Source organism: Podarcis pityusensis, assembly GCF_964106645.2.
Source record: "Podarcis pityusensis genome assembly, chromosome: 7".
NCBI classification, from domain to species: Eukaryota; Metazoa; Chordata; class Lepidosauria; order Squamata; family Lacertidae; genus Podarcis; species Podarcis pityusensis.
The window spans coordinates 34,369,783-34,397,572 of NC_138031.1; the positions used below are offsets into that span (position 1 = coordinate 34,369,783).

The 27,790-nt window shown below is 41.5% G+C and overlaps 2 protein-coding genes across 4 annotated transcripts in view; one reads left to right on the forward strand and one right to left on the reverse strand.

The window, feature by feature from the left end:
• Positions 1-27,790, forward strand: part of CPA6 (carboxypeptidase A6) — a 396,768-nt gene that overhangs the window by 64,604 nt on the left and 304,374 nt on the right. The gene's annotated exons all lie outside the window — the stretch shown is intronic.
• LOC308481252 (uncharacterized protein C8orf34 homolog) overlaps positions 22,166-27,790 on the reverse strand; it is an 88,820-nt gene continuing 83,195 nt past the window's right edge. The window contains exon 14 of one of the 3 annotated variants that reach the window (XM_081013431.1): positions 22,166-23,174. In XM_081013431.1, the coding sequence (XP_080869557.1) occupies positions 23,167-23,174 (8 nt within the window). In that variant the 3' untranslated portion in view covers positions 22,166-23,166. Of the gene's footprint in view, positions 23,175-24,582; positions 27,177-27,790 lie in introns of those variants that run through there. The other 2 variants (XM_081013430.1, XM_081013432.1) reach the window with 2 other exon arrangements.

The following is a 27,790-nucleotide window of genomic DNA, read 5'->3' on the forward strand; positions in this document are numbered from 1 at the left end:
TAGGTACAGAAGAACATTTGAGCTCTTCCCCAAAATTACCGGAGATTTTTTCTTTGGATAACATCTACTGTAACTTGGTTACAGCAAATAACAGGTGGGACTCTGGAATAAGGAATTAACTAGTTATCTGTTTAATCTTCCACGCATTTAAGAGAAAATGGTTTATTTTGGCAGACAAAGGAAAATAAAATACTGACACGTAAGTCCACAGCATTAAGGCCACCCAAGATTAGTAATTTTATGCTGGTATTGCATTTTCTATTAATTTAATACTATCTAAGATACAAAGATGAGTTAAGAAGAGTTCAAAATCCTGCAGCAATCCTATTTCAGCATTCTAGATGGTTTAAAGTTAATCATTAAAATCCAATAAAACACATGTGAGACAGAAAATAATCATGATAAGTAATGCTGGCAACATTTCAGAATCTTTTTCTTACAGTCTATTAATAAATAAATTCTAGAGTTTAAAGCTAATGAGTCCTGAATTTCAATAAAACTGTGTGGTCCTATATTGGAAAATCCACGTCTGGCATCCTGACCACAAAGTTTATATAAGCTTTCTGGCAACATCAGTGTAACATCCCTACAATGCTAGTGTGGTTCAACAACTGCTGTATTTGAGATGTTCCATCCCTGCAAATTATTTGCCAATCCAGTAAATCTTAGGACTGAATTACATATTTCTTGCAGGCCATTACTACAGAATCTGTAAGCAGAGCAGTGGAATGATCACACAGGTTATAAAACTTAATCCCCTGTTAAGGACAAGCATCTTAAGACAGCATCTTAAAATAGACAGCATCTTAAAAAGCAGAGACATCACCTTGCCAACAAAGGTCTGTATAGTTAAAGCTTTGGTTTTCCCATAGTGATGTATGGAAGTGAGAACTGGACCATAAAGAAGGCTGATCGCCAAAGAATTGATGCTTTTGAATTATGGTCTGGAGGAGACTCTTGAGGGTCCCATGGACTGCAAGAAGATCAAACCTACCCATTCTTAAAGAAATCAGCCCTGAGTGCTCACTGGAAGGACAGATCGTGAAGCTGAGGCTCCAATACTCTGGCCACCTCATGAGAAGAGAAGACTCCCTGGAAAAGACCCTGATGTTGGGAAAGATTGAAGGCACAAGGAGAAGGGGACGACAGAGGACGAGATGGTTGGGCAGTGTTCTCGAAGCTACCAGCATGAGTTTGATCAAACTGCGGGAGGCAGTGGAAGACAGGAGTGCCTGGCGTGCTCTGGTCCATGGGGTCATGAAGAGTTGGACACGACTAAACAACAACAACAAGGACAAGTGTCTTTGACATATGGGGTGCTGCAAAGTTCCATCTTGTCTGTCATGCCCTTCAAATATCTATATCAAACTGATGGAGAAGAGCATGCAGAAATTGGTGCTGCTCCTTCATGACCACCTCCCCTACAGGGAAGTACCTGGTGAAAGAGCAGGAGCCTGCACCTGCAGGACCAAATGCTCTGCTTATCAGTGAACCACGTGCCACCTTCCCTACAGAGAAGAACCCTCACAAAGAAGCAGCAACCTGCACCCCGTAGGGTGGAACTGCCTGCTTACCAGCCGATGACACCCAACTCTATCTGTTGATGGATGGCCATCCTGACTCGGCCCCAGACACACTGACCAGATGTTTGGAAGCTGTGGCTGGATGGTTACGTGGAAGCCGGTTGAAGTTAAATCCTTCGAAGACAGAGGTCCTCTGGCTGGGACGGGACGATATGGGATTGGGGGGGCAACTCCCATCTCTTGCGGGGGTGCAATTAGTGCCAGCACCGTCCGTTAACAGTTTGGGTGTAATCTTCGATACCTCCCTCTCTATGGAGGCGCAGATTACAGCTATAACAAAGGCGGCATTTTTTCATCTCCGCCAAGCTAAGCAGTTGGCCCCTTATCTCTCTCGCCCTGACCTAGCCACTGTGATCCACGCGACGGTCACCTCCAGACTGGATTATTGTAACTCGCTCTACGTGGGGCTGCCCTTGAGACTGACCCAGAAACTCCAGCGGGTGCAGAATGCCGCGGCGAGACTCCTTATGGGGTCTTCGCTGCGAGATCACATTCATCCGGTGCTATACCAGCTGCACTGGCTCCCGGTGGAGTACAGGATCAGGTTTAAGGTGCTGGTTTTAACCTTTAAAGCCCTATACGGCCTAGGACCCTCGTACCTACGGGACCGCCTCTCCTGGTATGCCCCACAGAGGAACCTACGGTCTGCAAATAAAAACATCCTGAAGGTCCCAGGCCTCAGAGAGGTTAGGCTGGCCTCAACTAGAGCCAGGGCTTTCTCGGCTGCGGCTCCAATCTGGTGGAACGCTCTGTCACAAGAGACTAGGGCCCTGCGGGACCTGACATCTTTCCGCAAGGCCTGCAAGACAGAGTTGTTCCACCAGGCCTTTGGTCAGGGCCCAGCCTGACTCCCTCCTCTGGCAACCTGCACAGAACTTTGCTTAACGGTTGTCATTAATTTGATTTTAATTAATTTTTATAATGAAATGTTTTAGAATGTTGGATTATTTGATTGTTTGATTATTTGTTTGTTGTTAGCCGCCCTGAGCCTGGCTTTGGCTGGGGAGGGCGGGATATAAATAAAATTTATTATTATTATTATTATTATTATTATTATTATTATCCTGTGTGGTGCTGATTTTGGTAAGCACCTTCCTTGCAGGGAAGGCCCTTGTGAAAGACCACCACCATCTATGGTTCTGCTCCAGGGGGCAGAGCATCGGGTGGATGGGCAGGAAAGCCAGTGTACACCCCATACCCAAGCTCTCATCCAGGCTCTCATCCCTGCATCCAAAGGCATTCATTAATGCCTTCTCCTTGGAAGGCACAGCTAGTCAAGTAGGTCTCCCTTTCACAGTTTCTCCTTCTTTCCACACAAGACCCACTTCTCCTTCCTGCCTGGCACCCTGTCCCCTTACCTGACCTCCTGTCAAGTGAGTCACTGCTGCTTCCCAGGAGGAAGAGGGGCACCACTGAGACAGTTAGCAGGTCAGTGCAGTGCTAACCCCTTTGCTTTCAACCTTGAGTTAATCTAATCTACTCCAACCAAATGTTTGCTTTGAAAAGTTATCATTTATGAATAGTCCACCACATCTATTTCAGTGCTCTGCCAGTGCCACCCATTCTTTCAGGAGTCACTGTTTGAGACCCTTCTTTCATGCATTGTACAATGAAAACAGTCACGACCCTACTGCTGTTCAAGAGCAGTAGACACATTGGTATACTAAGTGCTGAAAAGAGAAAACACCTCTCCCATCTGCAGCTTCAAGAAGTTAAGTGTCTTGGCAGCTGTCTAGTAAGTCTGGCCCAGTTATAATAACCTGCTGCAAACATGTACTAAGTGGCATGAAAATGACCATTATAGGCCCCAGGGAGCTTGTAAGTTTGCTGATATTCACAGAATTTCCAGTGCATATATTAAATTTCTCCTCCTTGCCTGCCCTCAATATTATAGCCAACCTAAATAAAATAAAATAAAATTCTCAAAACCCTAAAGGGAATTCCCAGCAAGATGAACAATTCCATACACTTCTGTACATATATAACCACTAAGAACTGAAGGTCATCAGATAATGTTGGGCTGCGATGACATGCAACTCAATTACTCTTAAAGCACAGCAAAACTTTGAGAGCAAACTTCTTTATCTCAACTATCATTCAAAGACTTTCCCACAGTTTTCTGCACCGAAAACGAACCATCAGAGAGTTCACAGATGTTTCACAGACATTTAAGTTTATTGCCAAGGTCAGCATTTCTGTTTCACATCATATTGAGGAAGGTGGTGCATATATTGCATTTCTACATGCTCAAGTGATGCAAGGGACTTATATCACGAATGGCAGAGTTTGTGAAACTGGTAAGTGTCAAGTCAAAGTTGATCAAAACTGCCTTGCCTGTCTCATAAGAGCAGTGAAGGGAGTGTCAGTTTTTTGCCTGTGACAGAGTCACATTCAGATGTGTCACATTTATGTTGAACAGATATACTTTTGTGCGATAAGTTTTGCAAGGGTTTGTAAGATCTGCCAAACTATTTAATTTCTTTCTTATGAATGTCACATGGTGACAACTAAGGATTTGAGCATGCTTGCTACTTAGCTATGCTGGAGGAAAGATAAGGTGTTAAAAACCTTCCTAAACCCTCCATGGGCAATTACGAAAGGAGTAGTGAAAAAGATGGGAAGTGAAATTTTATCCAGAGTTTAGCTCCTGCAGAAATAAATTTATCCTTCAGTGATTTCTGTATTATACACATATAACCAGCAGACAGCTATCCTGATGTTAGAATATCAACACAAGAATTCTCTTACCTCCTGCCTCCATTAGTGTTCCAGGGAGAAGTTCTTGTTTCCATCCAATCTTCACAAGGGGAAGATAGATGCTCAAGATGCCAGATCATCGGACAGCATGATCTGGAAGACAGTAATCAAAGCTCTTCTTCATCTGAAGCTGTTGCAAGCTGCAAGTTAGAGTCCATGTAATACCCATCTACTGGGTTCTTTTGGAGCCATAGGCTTTCCCAAATTCTCATAATCCAAGTTAGTTGAAATCAGACTGGAGATAATGGTTCCTCCCATCCCTGCAAATAATTAATTAAGCTGCATTATTGTATTATGTAACACACACACGAACATGGAGGACAACATACAGGTTGTATTGGCAAGCAGGGAATGGCTAATCTGACAGAACACATGGGAAAGTTTGATATATTGCTAGGAAGCACCAAAAGAGAGTAATGAGACAGCTCATTGCAGCATTGTTATTTTTATTATTCATTAAAATCCTATACCTCCCTTCATTCAAGGATCACAGGGTGGTTTACAGTAATAAAAACACAAAAATACACACCATAATAACAAACAAAAACAATAACCCTGCCACACACAATTTAAAAGGCCATAGGTGGCTTAATTATCCAAATACTTGGGAGAAGAGGAATGGTTTTGTTGGCACCTAAAGATATGCCTCTTTCCACAGGCGTATAAAGGAGAAAATGATAAGGTGGGTGTTGAATGGCAATGAGATAGCAAAATACAGTCAGTGATAATTCCAGCTTAAATGTATGCTCAGTAAGCATTTTACACAGTAATAGGTTGGTGGTAATTAAGCACATAGGAATGTGTTTTGGGTGCAAGACACCCATAATTCTTGGGTTTGTCAAAAGTTAGAAATAATGAGGGTTTGACTAAACTGTGCCAAACATGGTAACCTCTGGATGCAGTTTAGGCCAATGAGCCAGGCCAGTTTGGCAGAACTAGCTGAGCGTGGCTGATGATGGCCAGGCATTAGCCCATCAAGGAACCCATTAACAGGGCAGAGAACACAAAGGTTTAGGATTTCAGTCTGGATGATGTAGGCTGGAGGAAATAGTTTTCTAGCAAAATAAATGTCTGGGCTGAAAGGAAAAACTCCAGCAGCGGTGAGAAAACAAAGGGTGTTTATTGCTAGCAATAATGGCTCAGTGGGATCACTATCCAAAAGCTGAGCAAGCCCGAAAGGGTGGGGCCTGATAATATACATAGCTGCTACCTGTTAAATACATATGCATAAACTTCCTCCCATCTAAAGTTACAACACAATACTAATTATACCATGTATGGTCTTTCCTTCATTACCTATTCATTAGGCAAGGAAACAAAGGACTCTCTCTTGTCTAATGTAGACACTTAAGAATGTTGTTTACAACCTTGGGAGTAAAGCTGCTCCTAGCATAAGGTAAGACAAAGATAAGGCACAAGGCCTCTAGCCTGGCTAGTTAGCTGAGCTTATAGGTCTCTATGTGCATCAGTTTCACTAGGTTAGCAGCAAGAGGGAGAGGAAGGGGAGCAGAACACCATGTGAGCTGACTGTGACAGGCTATAACAAAGAGACACAGAGCATGGGTGACTTCTCTGCTTTTAGACTCAAGCCTGCTGCACCTATGGGAAGAGCAAGTGACCCTCTGTACAGGATGTAATGCTGGGATTCTTCCCCATCTGGACTCGGGTTGTACATATATGTAAATAAACCATATATCATAAGAACACTACAGGCTCTTCTGTGGCTTGTTTTTCCAAATGGAAACTGACCCAGGGTTTAGAACGTGTGGGACCCATGGAATTTCGAATTGCTGTGGAGATTGGGGAGGCATGTAACATTATAGAGCATGAGACCATTGGTCCATATAGCTTGGCATTGTCTATACAAAGTTCCTTGCAGTTGCTCTCCCGCGTTTACGGCAACCGTTTCTCCCAGCCCTGCTTGGAGATGCCAGGGAAACTGGGATCCTCTTCATCCAAAGCAAATACAGTGGTACCTCAGGTTAAGTACCTAATTAGTTCTGGAGGTCAGTTCTTAACCTGAAACTGTTCTTAACCTGAAGCACCACTTTAGCTAGTGGGGCCTCCTGCTGCCGCCACGCCACCAGATCACGATTTCTGTTCTTATCCTGAAGCAAAGTTCTTAACCTGAAGCGCTATTTCTGGGTTAGCAGTGTCTGTAACCTGAAGCATATGTAACCTGAAGCGTATGTAACCCGAGGTACCACTGTATTTTCTGTTTCCCTGAGACAGCTGTCTCTTAAGTTCCAACAGTGCAATCCTGTGTACATTTCTATGCAGAAGCAAGCCCCTTTCAGTTCAGTGGGGCCTACATGAACGTATGTACAGTGGTACCTCAGGTTACATACGCTTCAGGTTACATACGCTTCAGGTTACAGACTCCGCTAACCCAGAAATAGTACCTCGGGTTAAGAACTTTGCTTCAGGATGAGAACAGAAATTGTACTCTGGCGGCGCAGCGGCAGCAGGAGGCCCCATTAGCTAAAGTGGTGCTTCAGGTTAAGAACAGTTTCAGGTTAAGAACGGACCTCCAGAACGAATTAAGTACGTATCCAGAGGTGCCACTGTATAGGATTGCAGATTAAGGTATACTGTCAAGGCAACTAATGAAATACGAAAGTTTGTGTTGTGGTTCTTCGGCAATAGGGGACTACCACCTTAGCCAGTGTTAGTTCTAGTTTAAAAGGGTGTAGTTTGAGAAGGAAAAGGATAAGGGCTTTCCTGATATCCAGTGTCCAAGGACCCCCAAAAGCCAACCCTGGTTGTTATCATGGCTACTAGTAGCTGCTCATAGCCTTATCCTTCATGCCTACTAAAAAAGATGTCGAAGGATTCTGCTTTGGAGCCGAAAATCCCTGAGACAGCCCCAGTTTACCCTCACCTCCAGGGTAGAGTATTTGGGTATGTGGGTCTTTAATTAGATTTCCTCCAGCCATGATGATGTAATGCAAGCAGCAGAATTGTCAGCAATGAAGTGTGCACAGACTGAAAGGCAACAGTGTACATGACATCATTATAATAAATTAACAGCAACATAAACCAAACCATGCCAGTTTATGAAATGAATGAATGACAGGGCTCTTATTTTTGTAGCTCCCGGACTCGTTTCTAATTTACAGCTAATTTTTAAAGATGGTTATTAAACTTCAGCAACATGTCTAGCCATACTTCTAAGCACGTTAGTGCAGACATTTCATGCAAATTAACTGAACAATTCCAATAACAATTTTAGCGAAGGGATTAAATGTTGCTTTCAGTAATGGAACAGTGCACTGTTTTGTAGCTGCCTGGTGTAACAGGTTTAACAAAGAAGAACCCTCAATACTGTGGTACATTTTCAGGGCCGGTCCAGCCATTGGGGAGAGAGGTTGCCATCTCAGGCAGCTGAATCCGAGTGTCATGAAAGGGCAATACCATCTACCTTATCTCTCTTGGCCTGCTTTTCAGCAGGCGGTAAAAACATTTATTATAGTCAGGGTTTGCAATGCTTGGATAACTTTATATAAGGGCATATGAAGACGACTTTCAACTTTTGTGACTTGTGATGTTTTAGATGGTTCTGCATTTTCAAGACGTCTAGCTTTTGCTTTTTAATGAGTTATATTGTGCGATTTCCGTAAGCCACTTAATACTTTGATATGTAGCTTGCCTACTTCTGAGTATCTGTTTTTTAAAAAAACTTTTTAACTTTGAATTTTATTGACACTTTAAATGTATATTTTATGTTCTTTGTACACCACTTAGAGGTTTTATTTACAACTGAGCGGTAAACAAATCCTGTCAAATAAATTCAAAGTGCTGTTAAAGTGCTACCTGCTTTTAGTATCTTTCTTATTTATTCATTTTGCAGATTTTTTTTTATTAAAAAAATCACCTTCCATTTTGTTATATGTTTTAATGAAGCTGTGTCTTATAATTCTTAAATATATAAATAATAAATAAACTGACCAGGCATCATTTTAGGAGAAGGATTGGGTATAGTGAAGTGTGGGAGGGTTCAAGGATGACCTGAGCATAGCTGTCAACGTTTCCCTTTTTTTAAGGGAAATTCCCTCATTCCGAATAGGATTCCTCGCAAGAAAAGGGAAAAGTTGACAGCTATGGACCCGAGGCCTAGATTCAGCTCAAAATGACATTGCAGCAACAGGAACAAAACTGGCAGACAGGGGCACTTGGCCCAGTATATAGACCTTAAGCCAGCCTAGGCAAAACACACACCCCGCCTGTGAAAGGTCGCCTTAATGCTGCAATTAGTGAATCACAGCACTGGCCCAATCTCAGCAGGGATTGGTTGCCTGCCAGCTACTAACAGTGTCATTGGAGGGTTTTAGAATCCGCTCTGTCTTTTGTTATGCATATGAAGCTCCTGAGCTCCAGGCCTCAACCTGCACTGAATGTTATCCATACATAACATACGGAAATGCTTTAAACATGACTAAATAAATTATATTGTTGAAATATACAAGTGGGATAAAGGTGTCTAGAAAGACATACTTACCTACCTAGCCATCAGAAAATGCTGACAAAATTTGATTTTTGTCATCGTCATAAGGGCATAGGTTTTGTTTACAGTGATGGGCATGATTTAAAAGTCCCCCCCTCCAATGGAATTAGTGGTTCTCCGGATTTCATGAACACTGTAACCATCCAGAAGGGAGATCCATGCTCAAATGCAGGCTTCTACCTGTAGATTCCCATGTTAGACCAAGTCACAGTACAGAATATTAGAATCACAGAACTGTAGAGTTGGAAGGGACTACGAGGATCGTCTAGTCCAACCCCTGCAATGCAGGAATATTTTCCCCCAAGGTGGGGCTGGAACGCACAACTCTGTGATTAAGAGTCCCTTGCTTTTCCAACTGAGCTATCCCCCTGCGCATTCCCCATATATTGCATGTATATCCATCTCTAGGTGACAGGCTGAATGTGGAACGATATATGTGGATCAAGTTCTGCACTTGCTGTTGGAACTGAATCCACGTTAGCACTGTATGCTGTGGAAAGAGCTAGTGTTGTGTAGTGAATAATAATAATAATAATAATAATAATAATAATTTTTATTTATACCCCACCCTCCCCGGCCAGAACTGGGCTCAGGGCAGCTAACACCAGTAAAATTGCAGTAAAACATAATAGGGAAAAAACCAATTTAAAATACAGGTTAAAATACAATTTAAAATGCAGCCTCATTTTAAAAGTAGTCCATAGATCAAAAACATAATGGGAGGGAAACATAAGGGTCACACTGAGTCCAAACCAAAGGCCAGGCGGAACAGCTCTGTCTTGCAGGCCCTGCAGAAAGTCCCGCAGAGCCCTAGTCTCTTGTGACAGAGCGTTCCACCAAGTTGGGGCCAGTACTGAAAAGGCCCTGGCCCTAGTTGAAACCAATCTAACCACCTTGCGACTTGGGACCTCCAAAGTGTTGTCATTTGTGGACCTTAAGGTCCTCTGCGGGGCATACCAGGAGAGGTGGTCCCGTAGGTACATGGATCCTAGGCCACATAGGGCTTTAAAGGTCAAAACCAGCACCTTAAACCTGACCCTGCATTCCACCGGGAGCCAGTGCAGTTGGTAAAGCACTGGATGAATGTGATCCCACGGCAAGGACCCCATAAGGAGCGTCGCCACGGCATTCTGCACCCGCTGGAGTTTCTGGGTCACTTTCAAGGTCAGCCCCACGTAGAGCGAGAGAGTCTGTCTAGAGTTCAAATCCCCATTCAGACATCTCACTTGGGCATATTAAGAACACAAGAAGAGCCTGCTGCATAAGGTCCATGGCCCATCTATTTCAGCATCCTTTTCTCACAATGGTCCATCTGAAGCCTATGGGAAACTCACAAGCAGAACTCAAGCACAAGCTCACTCTTCCTTCCTGTGGTTTCCCTCAAGTGCCATTCAGAGGCATTAGTGCTTATGACTGTGAAGGCACAGCATAGCCATCCTGGCTGGCATTATGCTGCAAGAATTTGACTACCCCTTTGTTTGAAGCCATCTGAGTTGGCTTCACAGGTAGAAAATTATATGTTAGACATTGCAGGAGCAAAATAGTAAAGTTATTAGTTAAGCCTGTTGATTACAGCTCCCCTTCTCTCCAGGCCAAGCCTAGTCAACCAAGAGGAATAACATTTTGTTTTAAGATGCCAAGTGCCAACAAGTTTCTCTACTCACTCCTTTATAACTTTATGAATATCACAGTTTAATTACTTAGTGCTCTTGCCAAGTTTTCCCTCCTTGTGTCAGTTTGCAAAACAACAAAACGAGGGGGGAAATAGGATGGTTTGTGAAATGCAGCTACTGTCTGTTCTATATTTTCAAGTAAACTTGTGCCAAAAAAAGAAAGTCAAGCAGAGCCAGAAAGTCTGTATGAAATCATTTATTACCCTGCAAAATATGTACTGAAGAGAAATTAAGTCCTGAAACTTTCACTAATCTGTAATGTGGCTCCCTACATGAACAAATTTATGTTCATGGGCCAGCACTCAAAATGTAATTAATTCCAATTTATAAAATATGCTTTGATCATAATTATTACATATATTAATGCATCATAATGCATTTCTTTAGGGAAGTAAGTCATCCACCCCTTCTGTTTCTTCCTAAGTGAGGTTTTTGGTGTGCAGGTTGTTGAGAGGGGGGTGGGCGTTGGAGAGAATCAGGTAGCGTCCAAGTTAGGATGGTGTGACTTTGCAAGTGTGAACATGGGAGGCCATAAATCTTCAGCAGCTCAGATCAGGCATTCCCTGCCTTTACCGCTGATGAAATTCAGATCTCCAAGGGGTTAAAGCCAGAAAACCTGGTTTCAATCCACCATTATAAGGCAGGAAAAACGTGGATCACACTAAAGATGATGAGATCAGCCTTCTAAATGCTTTCATGTACTGCGCAACATTAAATATTCTAACTATTGTGGCTTTTAAAGATATAAATTCAATGTGTCTGCCTTGGCTTTGAAAGTAACATAGGAGCTTGTTGCAGTTCTGGCGGGTGGAGACAAAATGCTAACACAGCAGCAGAAGAGGGGGGAAAACCACACACACACACACACACACACACACACACACACACACACACACACTATACAGCCTGATTCTAGCCATTCTTGGTCAGAGATAAATCCAACTGAGTTCAATGGAGCTTACTTCTTTGGGGTGCAATGCTCTACTGATATACTTTGGTGAAAGTCCCTCTGTATAGGTGGAATGTCAGGTATGCTGCCGCCATGACAGATAGGCTGGTAAAATATTCTGCCAGTGAAGGCATGTCAGGGGATTGGCTGCCACAGGGCAGAATCAAGATTGGGACATGAGCAACACACCAATCCTATATCATTTGATCCTATTAAATCCACGGCTGTGCCCACATTAGTGGCACAACTTTACATCAACGGAACAATTTTACCTCCCACTGGCTTCCATGAAAATAACCACTCTCACAATGACTGTCAACCCTATGTCACCAGGGCAGAGCATGGGATATGGTGTAACTCAGCACCCACTGCTAGTATATAAACCACGTACAGGGAGACCAGACATTTGATGACAGAGCCCACAGCATGAGGCTGTAACTTCCTTGACTCTTGACATTCACCCTTAGATCTCACAAGGATTGAAATGGAAAAATGTGCTTTGAACACAGCCTGTTCTGAGAATGCACACGGGGACTTGAGCCTTGCTAACTGTTCTCTGCCTAGAACAGGCATGGCCAAACTTGGCCTTCCAGCTGTTTTGGGACTACAACTCCCATCATCCCTAGCTAACAGGACCAGTGGTCAGGGATGATGGGAATTTTAGTCCCAAAACAGCTGGAGGGCCAAGTTTGGCCATGCCTGGCCTAGAACATCACTGTGGAACTCCAAACACAAATCTGTAGCTTCAAACTCTTCCTCTTCCTCCTGGAAGAGCTCCCAGCTCCATTCCTTCCCCATTGCAGGCACCAAGAAAGGTTCCCAATAGAAATGGGAACTTGGGCTTGTCTGAGCTGTATTACTCTTATCACTGTCCCATCCTTGCCTGCAACAGCTGGGAGCAAGGTTCTGCACGCAGAGAGTGCACTCATCCTCACATGCAGGTAAGCTGTGTAGTAAGGGGGTATAAGATTGCAGCCCATTTAACTTAAAAATTAAAAATTAGTAATATATGACACATTTTAAAAGTTAAAAAAAAAAAAGTACTTTATATTACCATAGGTAAAGGGACCCCTGACCATTAGGTCCATTCGCGGACAACTCTGGGGTTGCAGTGCTCATCTCGCTTTATTGGCCGAGGGAGCCGGCGTACAGCTTCCGGGTCATGTGGCCAGCATGACTAAGCTGCTTCTGGTGAACCAGAGCAGTTCACGGAAGCACCGTTTACCTTCCCGCTGGAGCGGTACCTATTTATTTACTTGCACTTTGACGTGCTTTCAAACTGCTAGGTTGGCAGGAGCAGGGACCAAGCAACGGGAGCTCACCCCGTCACGGGGATTTGAACTGCCGACCTTCTGATCAGCAAGCACTAGGCTCAGTGCAAGCACTAGCCACAGCGCCACCCGCATCCCATATTACCATAAAGGCAGTTCAAATAGCCATCAAGTTGCAAGTATGACTGATGGAAAACTTTTAAGCACCTGCTAAAAAAAAATAATGGCTTCTTTACTTGGGTCTTTGGTATAAATTCATTCATTAAGTATTGTTGATTGGTCACTTGCTGCACTGTAGTTTGTGTGATGCTTCCATTAATGTTTACATTTGCTGTTTTAAAGTTTACTGTTTTGATGCCTGTAAACCACTCTGGGACCATATCAAATGAAAAGTGGGTTAGAAATTGGATGGATGGGTGAATAAATAAATAAATACAGGAAATAATGCATTCCAAATTCCCAGTTCCATGTTGTTGTTTCCTCCTTGGCATTTCACACAACTATGGCGAATTCTCACAACCTTGGTTTAGCTCACTTGTTTCAATGCTGGTCTCCAAAAGTAGGTGGTGCTCTCTAAAATTCATTTAAAATAGGCAGTGTTCACTTTTGAAAAAAGAGAAGGGAACAACCACAGACCTGTTGAGCTAATCTTTCCTTTAACTATGATTCTTTGATTCTAACAAAGAAATTCTGCATCTAATTGGGTGGGAAATCAAATGGGAATATATGACTTTGCTGCTGTCTTGACAAGAGAAGAATCAATTTTGAAGGTGTGCATAAGTTGTATAGAAATAGTTTGGAACAATTAACACTGCCTGACTTCACATGTTCCATTGACAGTGCTTAAAACCAAGGAGCCAGACTTTATAATCTGTTTGCTGAACAGATGAGAGTTTAATGTCGGTATCATTTTAATTACGGTACTATAAAGACAAGAATTAACTGGAAAGTGTTAAAAAGCCATGTCTGGCTGTGACGATAGCATATGTTAATGCCTTTTCATTTTGGAAGGTGGGGGGGTCTCTGCAATATTTTCTGTATTCAGATAGCTTGAAAAAAGGAGACATTCTCTCTGAAGGGTATTTCAAATTCTGGATTCTGCTTGAAATCTGTTCCTGCTCCAACCACCTGTGGTTCTGTCATTTGTTCTACCAAGGAAAAGCAAGAGGCCCTAAGTGAACTGATAAGGTATAAACAAAATATATTTAATTTTGACCTGTTGGGGACTATTGGAATTTATCTCAAACTTTACCAGGGCCATGTTTAAGCTTTTAGGGCAAAAAACATTAAAGCTAGCCTCAAAAGCAATGGCTTATCTGCTTGGCTTTGAGATTTATGTAGGCAGTGGCTTGGTACTTGAATCATGAGATATAAAAATTAGGTTTTCTATTTTTATTGGATAAGATTACTTTCTTGAAGAAAGACAAAATAGAGGGTGACCTCCGCAGAAACGTCTACTAAAGTTGAAGAAAAACATACAGCATACAGAAATCCCTTGATTTTTAAATGCCTGAAATACATTTTACTTGCACATCTTCAAGTACTGTTCACACACGCAGAGTTTGCTATATACAGTTCTGTACACCACCACATGGACAAGTATTAATATGAACCTGCGGACATGTACGGCAGAGGGATAGGAACTACAACTCTCACCAACCCTGACCAAGACCTGTAGTTTCTGTGCCACTTCCAAAGAGAGCTTTATGTACAGTACTATACACTGGAGAAGTCTAATCAGGAAGTTACCAACGCAAAAACAAATGCAGCCAAGTTATCCCCATCCAGATGTCAAAGTGGCAGGACACCAAGGAAAGGGAAGAGGATTCTGGTGAGGAGTGTACTGGGACAAGCTGAAAATGAAGGAGAGGTTGGGGACTCAGGAGGTACTCACATCAGAGAACGTCAATGGGGCAGCTGATGTTTCACAGGAGCCAGAAGTGGACCCATCGCCAGAACCAGAGGTGCCCCAGTCTCCACAAACACAGCAAGCTCTGAGGCCTCAGGAACAGCAAGAAGTGCTCTCTAAGAGGCTGAGGCAGGCAAAAGAACACAGCCCAGCTTACTAGTTGACCAGGTGAAGATCATGATGTTCGTTAGGACTGGGAGGAGGTTTGTGGCCACTTGGCTTGATTAAGCTCAGAGCAGGTGAGGGTCACATGATTTGTTAGGTGGAGAGACACAACTACTCAGCTGAAGCAAGCTCAGGTGCGTCAAACAAGATTGGGAGGGGGGAAAGGGAAGCAAGGTAGAGACTGTGGTTCCTGGCTATTTCAGGAACTCCACTGGACTACAATTTTGGAACTGACCCTAGGATTCCAATCTTCTGCAGAGGTTGGAATCTGGCCTTACAGTTTGACTTCAAACCTTTCTCATTGCATTGGACCTGACCTGTATTTGACCATTGGACTGTTTTGAGTTTTGTCTAGTGTTGCCCTTGGGGCTGTGTGCACAATCAGAACTTACCTCAGAGTCTGCTGGGGTTGAGGACACCTGATGAGCCACCAGATGAAAGTAACAGAAGCCACTTCATGCCATGGATGTAATTTGTGACTCCACTGACCATTTGGAATTCAAGAGTACCCCCAAGATTCATACCTGTCCCTTCATGGAGTGTGTAAATTCATTTAGAACAAGGTGCTTTCCTTTCACCTGCACAGAGGAACCACCCACAACAATTGAGCTATGGTTTGCTGGCTCTAATCCAGTCCATTGATGAGGCCAGTCATATGAAATTCAATAGTACATGTTTTGGTAAAGAAGAGGCAAAACTGAGGCTTATGTGTGCTTTTATTTTATTTCAAGCTGAAAAAAGATCCACAGGATGCCTCCTTCACCTACTGTAGTCCCTGGCGGGTCCATTGACCACAGTGAGAGCTGAAAATTTCTACCCCACAGGAAAAACCTTGCCTTCATTCCTTGTCCTGAATGCAGTATGCCAGCAAAGCTTTGATGTAAGGAATGGAGTCAGATGCAGATCAGCACTAAAGTAATAAGTCACCGATGCCAGTGAAGTCAACTCTTTATTCAAATAAACCAAAATACAGTTCAGGTGTAGTGGTCTCAGCAAGCCTTTCCGGTAGGTTGATGACATATTTGTGAGGACTAAAGATCCCTGCCTTCTCATCACTAAGGATCCTCCTCTCCTGGGTTTCTCCCATGCAGTCTCAAACCTACATCTGAGCACAACCAAACTCTGTTCTGCTCTTTCCATTTCTCTGTGTGTTCTTAGAGAATGGGGGGGGGGGGGGAGAGAGAGTTGGTTGAAGCAGGAGGGAGATTCTTCAGCAGCCTGTCTCCACTCTGGTCTTGGTCATCCTCCCCTCCAGCCTCTGCTTCAGCCTCAGTCAATCTGAACTGCTCTCTGCCACAGCCTCTTCCTGTTCACTAAACCTTGTCACCTCCTGCTGTTGACACTGCCTCTTCCCAGTCTGCTGCTTCTTCCTCTGACCACTCGTCACCATCCCACCACCAGTCCCTCAGCTGGTGCTTTCCACCACTCCTCTGCATCCAGCCAGGCCATTTGGATGAGGTGGTTGCTCTGTTATGGAATCTCCCTACCATCACCACAGAGTTGCTCTCTAACAGAGCCAGCACTGTGCAAGTTATACTGGATGTGGGCCTGCTTTAGCCCTATAACCAAATTAAACAATTACAATACTTTAGTCATATTTTACAAAGAGGCTTTTAAACAAGATTTTCTTCATGCTACCAACTAAAGCATGTTTCAAGCAACATGGGGTCAAAACAAGGCTCCATCTCTTATAAGAGATTTGAGTTTGGTATAAGGAAACTCAGTAGTTAAATCATATTTTATTCTTCCATTAGAACATGTACGTGTTATAGGACAAGTCAAAAAATACAATTGGCATGTTAAGGTTTAATACAAGTACATTCAATAATAGGCTATCTTGTGCTTCTGATAGCTCTAACACTTAATAACTGTTTTGGTGACTAAAACACAGCTTGATAAACAAAACTATATGCATACATATAAAAAAGAAGCCATTTGAGCGCCCATTTGAGAACCCAGAGCTCTGTCCTAAAGGACTCCAGAATGATTTAATTACCAGTCCTTTTCATGATCCATCAATATGCCATACTGCAGCATCGCCGGTCTTAGTGAAGCCCCCTGGGAACAAGGTTTACCACTCCGCGTGTGACTGCCATGGATTTTGAACAAAGTAGGGGGTGAGAAGTGCCATATGGTGAATATTAAATGGAGGTTTCTGGGCCATAAATCAAATACAGTGTTTGTTGTCATCGCTAGAGTTATGCAACGGCTTTTTGCAAGGGTCAGAGGCTGCTGCTTGTGTTGTTCCTCCACTGGCCTGAATCATCAGCTCATTTCTCAGCCTCTCATACAAAAATGCAAAGGGGGGAAAAAATCAATGGTAGAGAATGCCAGATGAATGATTTTATCATGCTACTTGTCTGCAAAATCCAATGTCATCCCATATGGACCCTTTCAAGATTTCTTTCAAAAGCCTTAGGACTGGCCAAAATTCTAGACAAAGTATTTACTCGGCAGAGAAATCTGTCTATTTCAATTAATGTTCTTGCATGAACTCTACTGAATTGCATAAGGCCATCCTCATCAGAAATGCATGGTTCGTTCCTCAGATCTGCTGCTCGCCCCCAACTCCACCCCACCCCACTTTTCAGCTTAAGCATGTATGTCAATGTTGGGGGGCATTTGGGCTCTGTGGGCAAGATCCTTATCAGGCCACCAATGAAACTGCACCAGTGGATGGGCCTTGCTCCAGAAAATTCAAAATGAATAATCTACGTATATTTATCCACCTATCAAATATATACACGTGCACGGACACACACTAAACATTTGCCATCATCTATGAACCACTTACTTGGAAGTCAATTGTATTCTTTCAGAATAAACAACCTGTGAACTGCAAGTCAGTATAATCTTATATGCTGAACATACATATTATTGTCTTTTAGCAGGGTGAAGTATTTGCAGTGTCCACCTTTTCTTGAATATTTTTTTTAAAATGATGTGATGGGAATTCTTTCTCTCTCTTTTCTACAGTTATCCCTCAATTATTCCACCCACACAGAGCAGCTAATGGCTGAATCCTTCCGGTGTAGATTTTACGGCATCACCTTTGAGATCCTTTGGGGGCTTAAAAGTCTTGTTACACAATGGATTTAGAGGAACTGTTTGCAACAGGAACTCATCAGGTCTACCACAAAAACCTCATTACTTGAAAGCTTTCAAAAGGGTGACACATCTTGTAATAAAATGTGGAAATGAGCTACCTTTGCATGAACCTGCCAAAAAGCAATTACATGCTTGCATTACCACAATTAAGCATTTATCTTATCCTCTAATTGCAGATAAATGCTCCAAACCAAACCCATGACCAAAAAATGGGAAGGAAATGTTCTAAAATGTGAGGTGTGCTAGCGGTCCCAATCTTCTGTGATTTGCTTGGATATTTGGTATTCGTTATGTACATGAATAATTTAGTGGTTCTAGAACAGACCAGATATTTAAGCAAAGACATATTTTTGGATCTGGGGGTCAACTCATCCAGCTCAACCATTAAGCATAGTGAAGATCTGCCCACCGACTAAAAGGCATATTTCCTCAAACACACTAAAAAAGTATTTGGAACAGCACTCAGGGCCAAGATAGGATGAAAGAAAGTAATTACTTTATTAACTTTCTCTCCACTATATCGAGTGCTTCCCCCCAATTAATATTTATCACTTTGTGTTACAATGCACACGGAGGGTAGTCATGTGTGTTTACCCAATGTATGTTGAGCTGCCTTCTATGAGATGCCCTGAGAAAACTGGGTTTTTATTTGTGATGTATGTGGCAGTGAAGGAATGCAGCACATAAGGAGTTGTCTTCTTTGACCTGTGATGGGAGTCCACACTTTTAAAGTTTCACATGTGATTCCACAAAAAGCACTTGTTTACACAAGCTGCTTCTGTGCTTGACTTTAACACATTGACTAATCGGGGGAATAGGGTTGGCGCATGTCTCATGGATCATAATTCAAACATTAGCATCCCTAGTGAGGCGTCTGTGGAGCTTTATGACAGGATATAAAGCCCCCCCTCATAGAGGAACACTAGTACCTATCTATTATTATTATTAGTAGTAGTAGTAGTAGTAGTAGCAGCAGCAGCAGCAGCAGCATTAGTTTTAAAATTTGTATTCCACCCTATACCCGTAGATCTCAGGGCGGTTCACAACAATTACATCCCTGCTGGATCAGACAAAACAACCATAGTCTATCATCCTGTTCTTACCATGGCCAACCAACTGCATTTCCCACTTATGGTCCACAGAAACTGGTATCCAGAAGCATATTACAGGTAGATTGCAACCACATTACAATGCTTACATTTGCTTTAACTGTTTCTGAATAATAATAATAATAATAATAATAATAATAATAATTTATTTACACCCCACCCATCTGGCTGGGTTTCCCCAGCCACTCTGGGCAGCTCCCAACAGAATATTAAAAACACAATAAAACATTAGACATTAAAAACTTCCTTAAACAGGGCTGCCTTCAGATGTCTTCTAAAAGTTGGATAGTTGTTTATTTCCTTGACATTTGATGGGAGGGCGTTCCACAGGGCAGGCACCACTACCGAGAAGACCCTCTGCCTGGTTCCATGGAACCTCACTTCAGGGAACCTCAGTGAGGGAACTGCCAGAAGGCCCTTGGAGCTGGACCTCAGAATGCTGGGGGTAGAGACGCTCCTTCAGGTATACTGGAGGAGGAATATATTTGGAGTTGTAAATTGTTGTAACCCTCCCTAGGACCTGATGAAAGGCAGGAATTTAATTCATTAATTTGTTGTTGTTGTTGCTGTGCTGGAAACTGATATACTGGGTGAACCTATTTTTCTACCATTTAAAACACCCGTCCCTTTCACCTGGGCTGGATAACAAAGAATGTGGCCTTAAAGGAGCTGTGTGGAATGGCCCAAGGCATGCAAAGCTTTCCCCAAATGGATAGTAATTGCTCCTTCAACCGCTTGAGGCCAGAAAGATATAGGGTGGTATCCAATTAATATACCTACCATAGTAATGTTTGTGAATTTTAATGGGTCTAATAGAATATACTGTTCTATTATTAAATATAGCTCCACATGTATTAAAAAAAACCAGGACAAGAGACAATGCCTCGCTGCTTTACCACTTAATGAAAAAAACACATGATATATGGACCTTAGTTCTTGCTATAATCTGCTTTGGGAAGGAAAATGACATCACCCTCCGAATAACCCTAAACCGTGAATAGGAAATTATGGCTGAGACTGATGCTAATATATTTCCCAAAGTACTTATATGTTCAGATGCTCCAGGCAATTCCCTCAGCTGTTTTCAACAACAAGACAAGGGTGAGGGAAGGGGATTTAAATTAGATGAGCTGTTTGTCCAGCTGCACTCCTATCGCAGATAACCATGCTCTGGATACTATAAAGCGGCGTCACTAAAGGGAATAGCAACAAGGAACGGCTCTGGAATTTGAGCAAAGGGCCTATACCTGTTAAAACTGAAATTGTGAGCACTTAGGTGTTGGATTACACACATCAACAGGAAGAGAATGATGACCGCAGGCACTTTGGGAGAGATCTGGCGTGTGTATATACCAGGCCCTGAGGAGCATTCTTTGGCAACGTTTTGAAATTAACTCATGAATTCCTCATGTACTCAAGACGCAGTTGTGATGACTGAGGGGAAGAGGCATGATAAGACATTTACCTTATCCATCATTCCTTCTAATATGTGATAGGTACACATTTTAAAATAAGCATCCTAGAAACTAGAGGAAATTATCACCTGCTGTCATTCAGGGTGATTAGGAATGACATCCTTTTCCATTATAACCTGCAAGGGTGACTTGACATACACAATGTCTTCCTTTTCCTTAAGGGTAAGGCTGAGTGACATAGAAGCCGTATGTGGTTTCAGAAGTATTTTGTGTCGTCTTTGACCTCCTCTTAGGATCATTGTTTTCGTGTTTCTAGCCCCTGTGGTTGCAGAAATCCATTTACCTGAGAATCAAAAACAAACAAGCAAATAGAAAGGTGGCCAAATTCAAGCTGTCCTTGAAAGAAGCATTACATACTATGAGACAGGGATCCAGCTCTCAGTGGAAAAGCTGTAAGAAAGATCATAAGGAGATGTGAATGAACAGCACAGAGGATGTATTGTTTTCAACCTTTTGAGGTTGTTGGGTTTTAACAACATGCGATTCCACTGCTCTGAAAGCAGAAATCCACAATTCAGAAAACTTTCTATTTTTACCAGAAGGAGGGTTTGCATGTCTGTCACAGACTGAAGAATCAGGGAGTCACTAAATGAAGGCAAGGCTGGCTGTTTCAGTAGATGTTTCCATCCAGAAAGACTGGTTGATACTGCGCTTGTTCACATTACCCACCTTTGGACCTTAGGGTGAAGGGCAGGAAATAAACTGTAACAATAACAAAACAACCCACCTTGCAATCCGTTAATACTAAGGATAAAAACTGATACCACTGCATCTCTTGCCTAACAGTAATGTTGAAATTTTATCCTCCTTAACATACCGTATTGGCCTGAATATAAGCTTCACCCGCAAATAAGACACACCTTTAAAAGTGGGGGGGGGGGGAGACAATACCCGGGCTGTGTCCTGGGAGGAGGGGAGCTGCACCGCTTTGCCGACGGCCTCCCATCCTTCCCACTTCCTTAGGCAGCTCAGGGGAGGCTTGGGAGCTGTGGGCAGGCGGTGCGCCTGGGAGGGAAGTGAGCCGTAAGGTTGTGAATATAAGCCATACTTTAACTTTTCACAGTCAAAATTTGGAAAAATCGAGGCTTATATTTGGGCCAATACGGTACATCCATTGGCATCAGTAAAAATGTGGAAAGGTCAAGAGTGCAGCAGGAAGCATCTTAATGTCCTGGAAAGGCGTTACTGTCTCCACCAATATACACTATTGTATTTTTTAAAAAGCCATAAAGCCCATTATACAATGCTATCCCCAAGGAAACTCACCCAGTGCCCATATTGCTATACTTTTTTCATCCTCAACATCATTTTTTAATTCACTCAGGCATTTTAAATTTAGTTGCCTGCTATCAATGTATCTTGGTTGCATTATGTTGCATTGTTTGCTTGTCCTAGGCCAGGGGGTAGTTAATGTGCCTTCAGATGTTGTGGGCTACAATTCGCATAAGCCTCAGCTGGCATGACCAACAACCAGGAATCATGGGAGTTGTAGTCCAATGACATCTGGGGGGGGCACCATGTTGGCTACCCCTAATTTATGCTGTTGTAAACCACCTTGGAATCTAGATAAAATAAATATGTTTTATTTGAATGCTCTCTCCATGATTACTAGCTCTCAGAATGAAAACAGAAATGAAACAAAAAGCTCATATTCTCAGGATATTTGTGATAGGAATTTCATTTTATTTCTTCAATAATCTGACAATGTATATCTATTGTAACAGCAGGCAACTTTATTATGTGGTTATGGCTGAGAAACAGAAGGCACTAAACCAAACCCATGCTTAACAGAATAAATAGCTTAAATTAATGCACCAAATGCAGTCATTCTGAAATGCTCTTTCATTTGAAATCTTTGCAGAAATGTCATACCCAGATCCAGAATAGTCAACTTGTTTCACACATAAACACATATAGTCAAATGCTTAAGCCATTTAGGATATGAGTAAAGAATATCATTTAATAAACTGGTATATTTCATTTGTGCATGCTGCATTCCACATTATTTCACTTAGTAGTCTCTTTATTTTGTAAAAGATTTAATTAGAACTCAGTAAAAGCAATGTGAAACTGCTGATTCTTAATAGTTAGGCTTGTGTGAGTACACATGCACACAAACACATGTAAAAAAACCACACACGTGCCCCACACCCCATTCATTCCTTTCTATTGTCTCAGCAAATTTCTACCGTGGTTATGAGTGAAAAGCCAACCATCCGTGACATTTGAATGTTATATATACATATCGGCAGATGTGGCTAAATACTTTAAAAGTTTATTGATTTAAAAATGAGGAAAGTTTAGAAAAATATAAGGAGTAGAAAACCTTAGTCAAGTTATATGCATAAAATCTTTTAAGGAAAACTTTCTTTTCATCAGGCAAAGTTTTATATATCAAATTAAGAGGGGTATAAATAAAATACATTATATTATGGACTATGTATTAAAAAGTGACTGTTAACCATCTTTACCTAAGGCCATTGTACAATAAGATAGATGTGAGGTTAGCGCATTTTAGCATACACACATTAAAATAATTCCACTTACGTTCTGTTGAATTTATAAAAATAAGCTTTTATTATACACAATCAGTGAAAAGAACTTTTCACTTGCAGGTTATATAATTATGAGGAACTATTCATTATTACTTCCACCGATTTTGTTCACAAACCTGGAAAACAATAAAAGAAAGAATAGTTAGAAACAACATACTTGAAAAGAAACGTGAGAAAATTAGTGTGAGCATCTTTTGTAAGGGTATTCTTACTGGTAATGAGTAGTGAGAACATGAAATACATAAATGTAGCTTAAATGAAGTTACACACAGTGATAAGGGATTATTGCCACTTTAAGAAATGTATTGTACAGGAAGATGTTCCAACCCTGATCAATAACTCTCATGATAAAGGAAGGATCTTCATGGCCGGAACCTAGACAGTATGGAAGTCAGGTCAAATTTGCATGTGGCAGGAACAAGCAATCCTTATGTGCTTGTGTAAGTCTAAAGTAAGCAGAAGTTTATGTTTTAAGGATTAGAACAGGAATAGGGAAATTGTGGCTCTTCAGATGATGATGAATTTCAACTCCCATCAGCCCTAGCCAGCACAGCCAGTCATGACGATGATGGGAGTTGGAGCCCATTATTATTATTATTATTATTATTATTATTATTATTATTATTTCTATACAGTGGTACCTTGGGTTACAGATGCTTCAGGTTACAGACTCCGCTAATCCAGAAATAGTACCTCGGGTTAAGAACTTTGCTTCAGGATGAGAACAGAAATTGCGGGCTGGCGGTGCGGCGGCAGCAGGAGGCCCCATTAGCTAAAGTGGTACCTCAGGTTAAGAACAGTTTCAGGTTAAGAATGGACCTCCAGAATGAATTAAGTACGTAACCAGAGGGACCACTGTACTGTACCTTCCTCTGAGGATCATAGGGCAGTTTACAATATAAAAACAAATACAGTACAAAAACAGTAACTCTTCTCTCACACACTTAAACAGGCCATAAAAGGTAAAGGTAAAGGGACCCCTAACCATTAGGTCCAGTCGTGGACGACTCTGGGGTTGCGGCGCTCATCTCGCTTTACTGGCCAAGGGAGCCGGCGTACAGCTTCCGGGTCATGTGGCCAGCATGACTAAGCCGCTTCTGGCAAACCAGAGCAGCGCACGGAAATACCTTCCCGCTGGAGCAGTACCTATTTATCTACTTGCACTTTGACATGCTTTCGCACTGCGAGGTTGGCAGGAGCAGGGACCGAACAATGGGAGCTCACCCTGTTGTGGGGATTCAAATCGCCAACCTTCTGATCGCGAAGCCCTAGGCTCTGTGGTGTAACCCACAGTGCCACCTGCGTCCCAAACAGGGCATAGTTTGTTTAATTAGCCAAAGACCTGGGAGAAGAGGGCAAGATGTTTTCCACCCTGGGCTCGAAGGCTGAGTCGGCATATTTACCAGTGAGGGTGGGGGTTTTTTTATAAAAAAAATTATTAACAATTTCAACATTACAAATTATCAAAACAAATCATCTTCATTATTCCCCCCCTTTCCCCCCCTCCCCCAGAACCCACCAGTGAGGGTGGTTTTAGTATGTTATGTAAAGAGTGACTACAAACCCAATGATGGATAGAAGGAAGATGGGCATGATTTGTCGTTCAATTTTCACTTGTTGACTGCCATGCTATTTCAGTGCCAAAGTTAACAAAACAATTTTAAAAGAACGTATGAACAGTGCAGGTTTACTGAAAATTGGCATCTTGTTTGGCTTTGTATTTCTGACACAATTACTTTTATTAAGACTAAGACTTCAAAAATGAGTGATGCAATAATTACTATGTTTTAGACTTATCTCTGCATATTCCTTTTCTGCTAAGTTTATAAATGAGGTTCACAAATGATTTAAAATTTCACAGTATACAGGAAAGTGTAATCTCTCCTGAATGCTCGGAATACCATTGTGAATGTTTATTTGAATGTAAGAGAGTCCTTTTAAGTCTAAATGACAAGTTAAACATTTATATCCAGTATGGTTTATCTTGGCATTTCCTATGAAGGATATTCAGTGTTGGAATCAGGATAAATTAGGAATCCCCCTATCATAGTTCTAAAGTGGAAAGTCTTGTTTGCATTCACAATTTCACTGCACATTTAGATAAAATAGTTCAGTTAATTTGCTTTTAGCTATATTTGTTTAAATGGAAAAGCACTTATCACCTAACTTTTTATTGCATAGGTTACCAACACTGAATGATTACACTGCTTATTTGGAGAGCTTGGCAGTTACAATACCAATGTTAAATGGCCCCAAACCTGAAAACATACCTTTAACAACTTCTATATTCAGGTTATGCTGACAGTTTGTACAGTCCTGCTAAGAAAACCACCCTGTCCGCAGCTGTGATTTCTCCCTTTCACAAATGCCATTTATTTCACAGCGGAGCTAAAACTTACAATTCCACTCCCTCTCCAAATAAATACAAATAAAATAATTGCAATTCAGAATACTTTTTAGGCAATTTTGTGAACTTTTGCAACAATGTCTATTTATTTACTTTGTCTTCCACTCTTTCCTCAATGATAAAACTGCATAGCCAATCTGATTTGTTATGTCGCATTGCTATGCAATCTCATTCACATATTTTCCCTAATTGTGTAGTATCAGCCAATTGACAAACGCAGGAAGGAGGAAGCAGAGGGAAGGGAATGACACCAAAGAAGCAACAGCAATTGCAATTGCAATTGCAGAGTATTTAAGGCATCTCTAATTCCACCTCACTTGTTTTCATAAGTAACGCAAAAAAGTTTATCACAACAAATCATGACAATTACATGATGGAAACAATTTGCGGTTTATGGCTGTATTTCAAGCATTAAAATCTTAAGGACCAATTAACATGATACTTTGTATATGCCAAGATTCATGTTCTTGTTTTCACTGTAATAAGTTTGTGGTGAAACAATACTTTGATGGCTTCAAAATGAGTAGGTCAGCCACTGGCCCTTAATGAGTTGAATCAAGGGACATTTGTGTGCACGTGTCAGAAATGAGAAGAGGTCAATTTTCAGGTGGAGATGTAGTATAGCTATTCATCATTTTATCACATGCCCATTCCAATGGGCCAACCCACATCTCAATATGCACAAAGGTCCTTAATCAAAACACACCTGAAGTCCATATGTATCTGTCTACTTACAAGGAAGGACAAGAGATGATGTCCTCAATGAATAGAATAAAAAAACCCAACCCTAAATTTGGTATATCCACACTAATTCAGTTTAATTTTCCTGACTTAAATTTGTAGTTCACAAAAGGGTCTACAGCCCTGAATTTCATACTGAATTAAAAATAAAATTTTGAAATTCATATTTTGCCAGCCTGGTTCATGCTATATGATCTGTGGTCCTCATTCTGGCAGGAATCCCAGAATTAGGTATGCAAAAATACACCACTGCTAATCATAACAAATAAATGAATCTGAAAACTCCAAATTCTTTTGAGCAAAAGCTTTCTGGTTTACATATCAGCCTCATTTGATAAACCTTTCTATTTCGTTTTCTCAATGATGCAGATGGTGTTTTAGACTTCTCTGTGAAACATTGAACAAAACTGCTATTGAATTATTTAAACTGGTAAAAAAGTAGGATTTTCAGTTCCACTTGTTCCATTCAAAGCTTCCTATCATTGGACCATACACACTGACCTGGGAGCAGTGCTTTTTTTTTGAGGAGGTACTCAAGGATACACAGTACCAGCACCTCTTTTTTGTTCTAAGTTCCATCAAACTTAATGGGGTATATTTCTAACGAGATATGCATCAGATTGCGCACAGTAAATTTCCCAGTACAATGTTCATGAAATAATGCTGTGATAAATGAAGTTCTTTCATCTCAGCTGGTCAGATGATTAAAAACTATCTATAAAAAGCATTAGACTACTGTGATACCCTCTTTCCAAATACCTGTGCAGCTGGTGTAATTTTCTTTCACTGTCCAAAATTAGCTTTACACCTGGGCAGTTATTATCTTGAAGAAGTTGAAGAATGTAGTAAATATTAGCTGCATGTAATTTATTAAAAGCTGCGTCAAAGGACACCTGTTGTTGTTGTGAAGATTAATTCTACAGCTCTTCTGCTCATAGTCATAAATTATGAAGTTTCATTCCTCTTGGCACTAAATCAAGCACAGAGTGTCCATGAAGATTTCTAATGCATTAACTTTCGCCTCACACACCCAAATTAAATTAGGCTGGTCTTTACATGGTTGGGCCTTTTACCTGCACTGCACACTGGGAATTGGCACTGTAAACGATGCCAGGCCTTTTACTGGCTCTCTGCTTTACAGACATTTCAACACCTGGGTGTTGGCAGCCTGTTGGCAGCCTGCGTTTTCCAGGAGTTGCCCTTCGCTTGTGAGATTGGCTACAGCAACTGCATTCCAAAACCAGATGGTTGCCATTACCCCATATAATTATTTTTTAAAGACTTATTCCTTTAACCAATTTACCAGTCTCAGATGTCACATACAGTACAATATTGCTTAGATCAAACATTTTTGTTCTCCTCCAATGGTTAAAATAGTACAAAGATCAACCTACTTCATGCAGCAAAAGATAGGTAACTATGAAAGTTGATATATGGGTTTAAATCAAGATGCTAGTCTGTTGCGCCCTTAGAATATCTGCAAGAAGGTAGCCATTATTTTAATTACAGAGTTTTGACCCCTCTCTGCCTTGCATGTTACAGGTTTAAGCTAAAGTAAACAGTTTTTACTCATGAAAGCAAAAA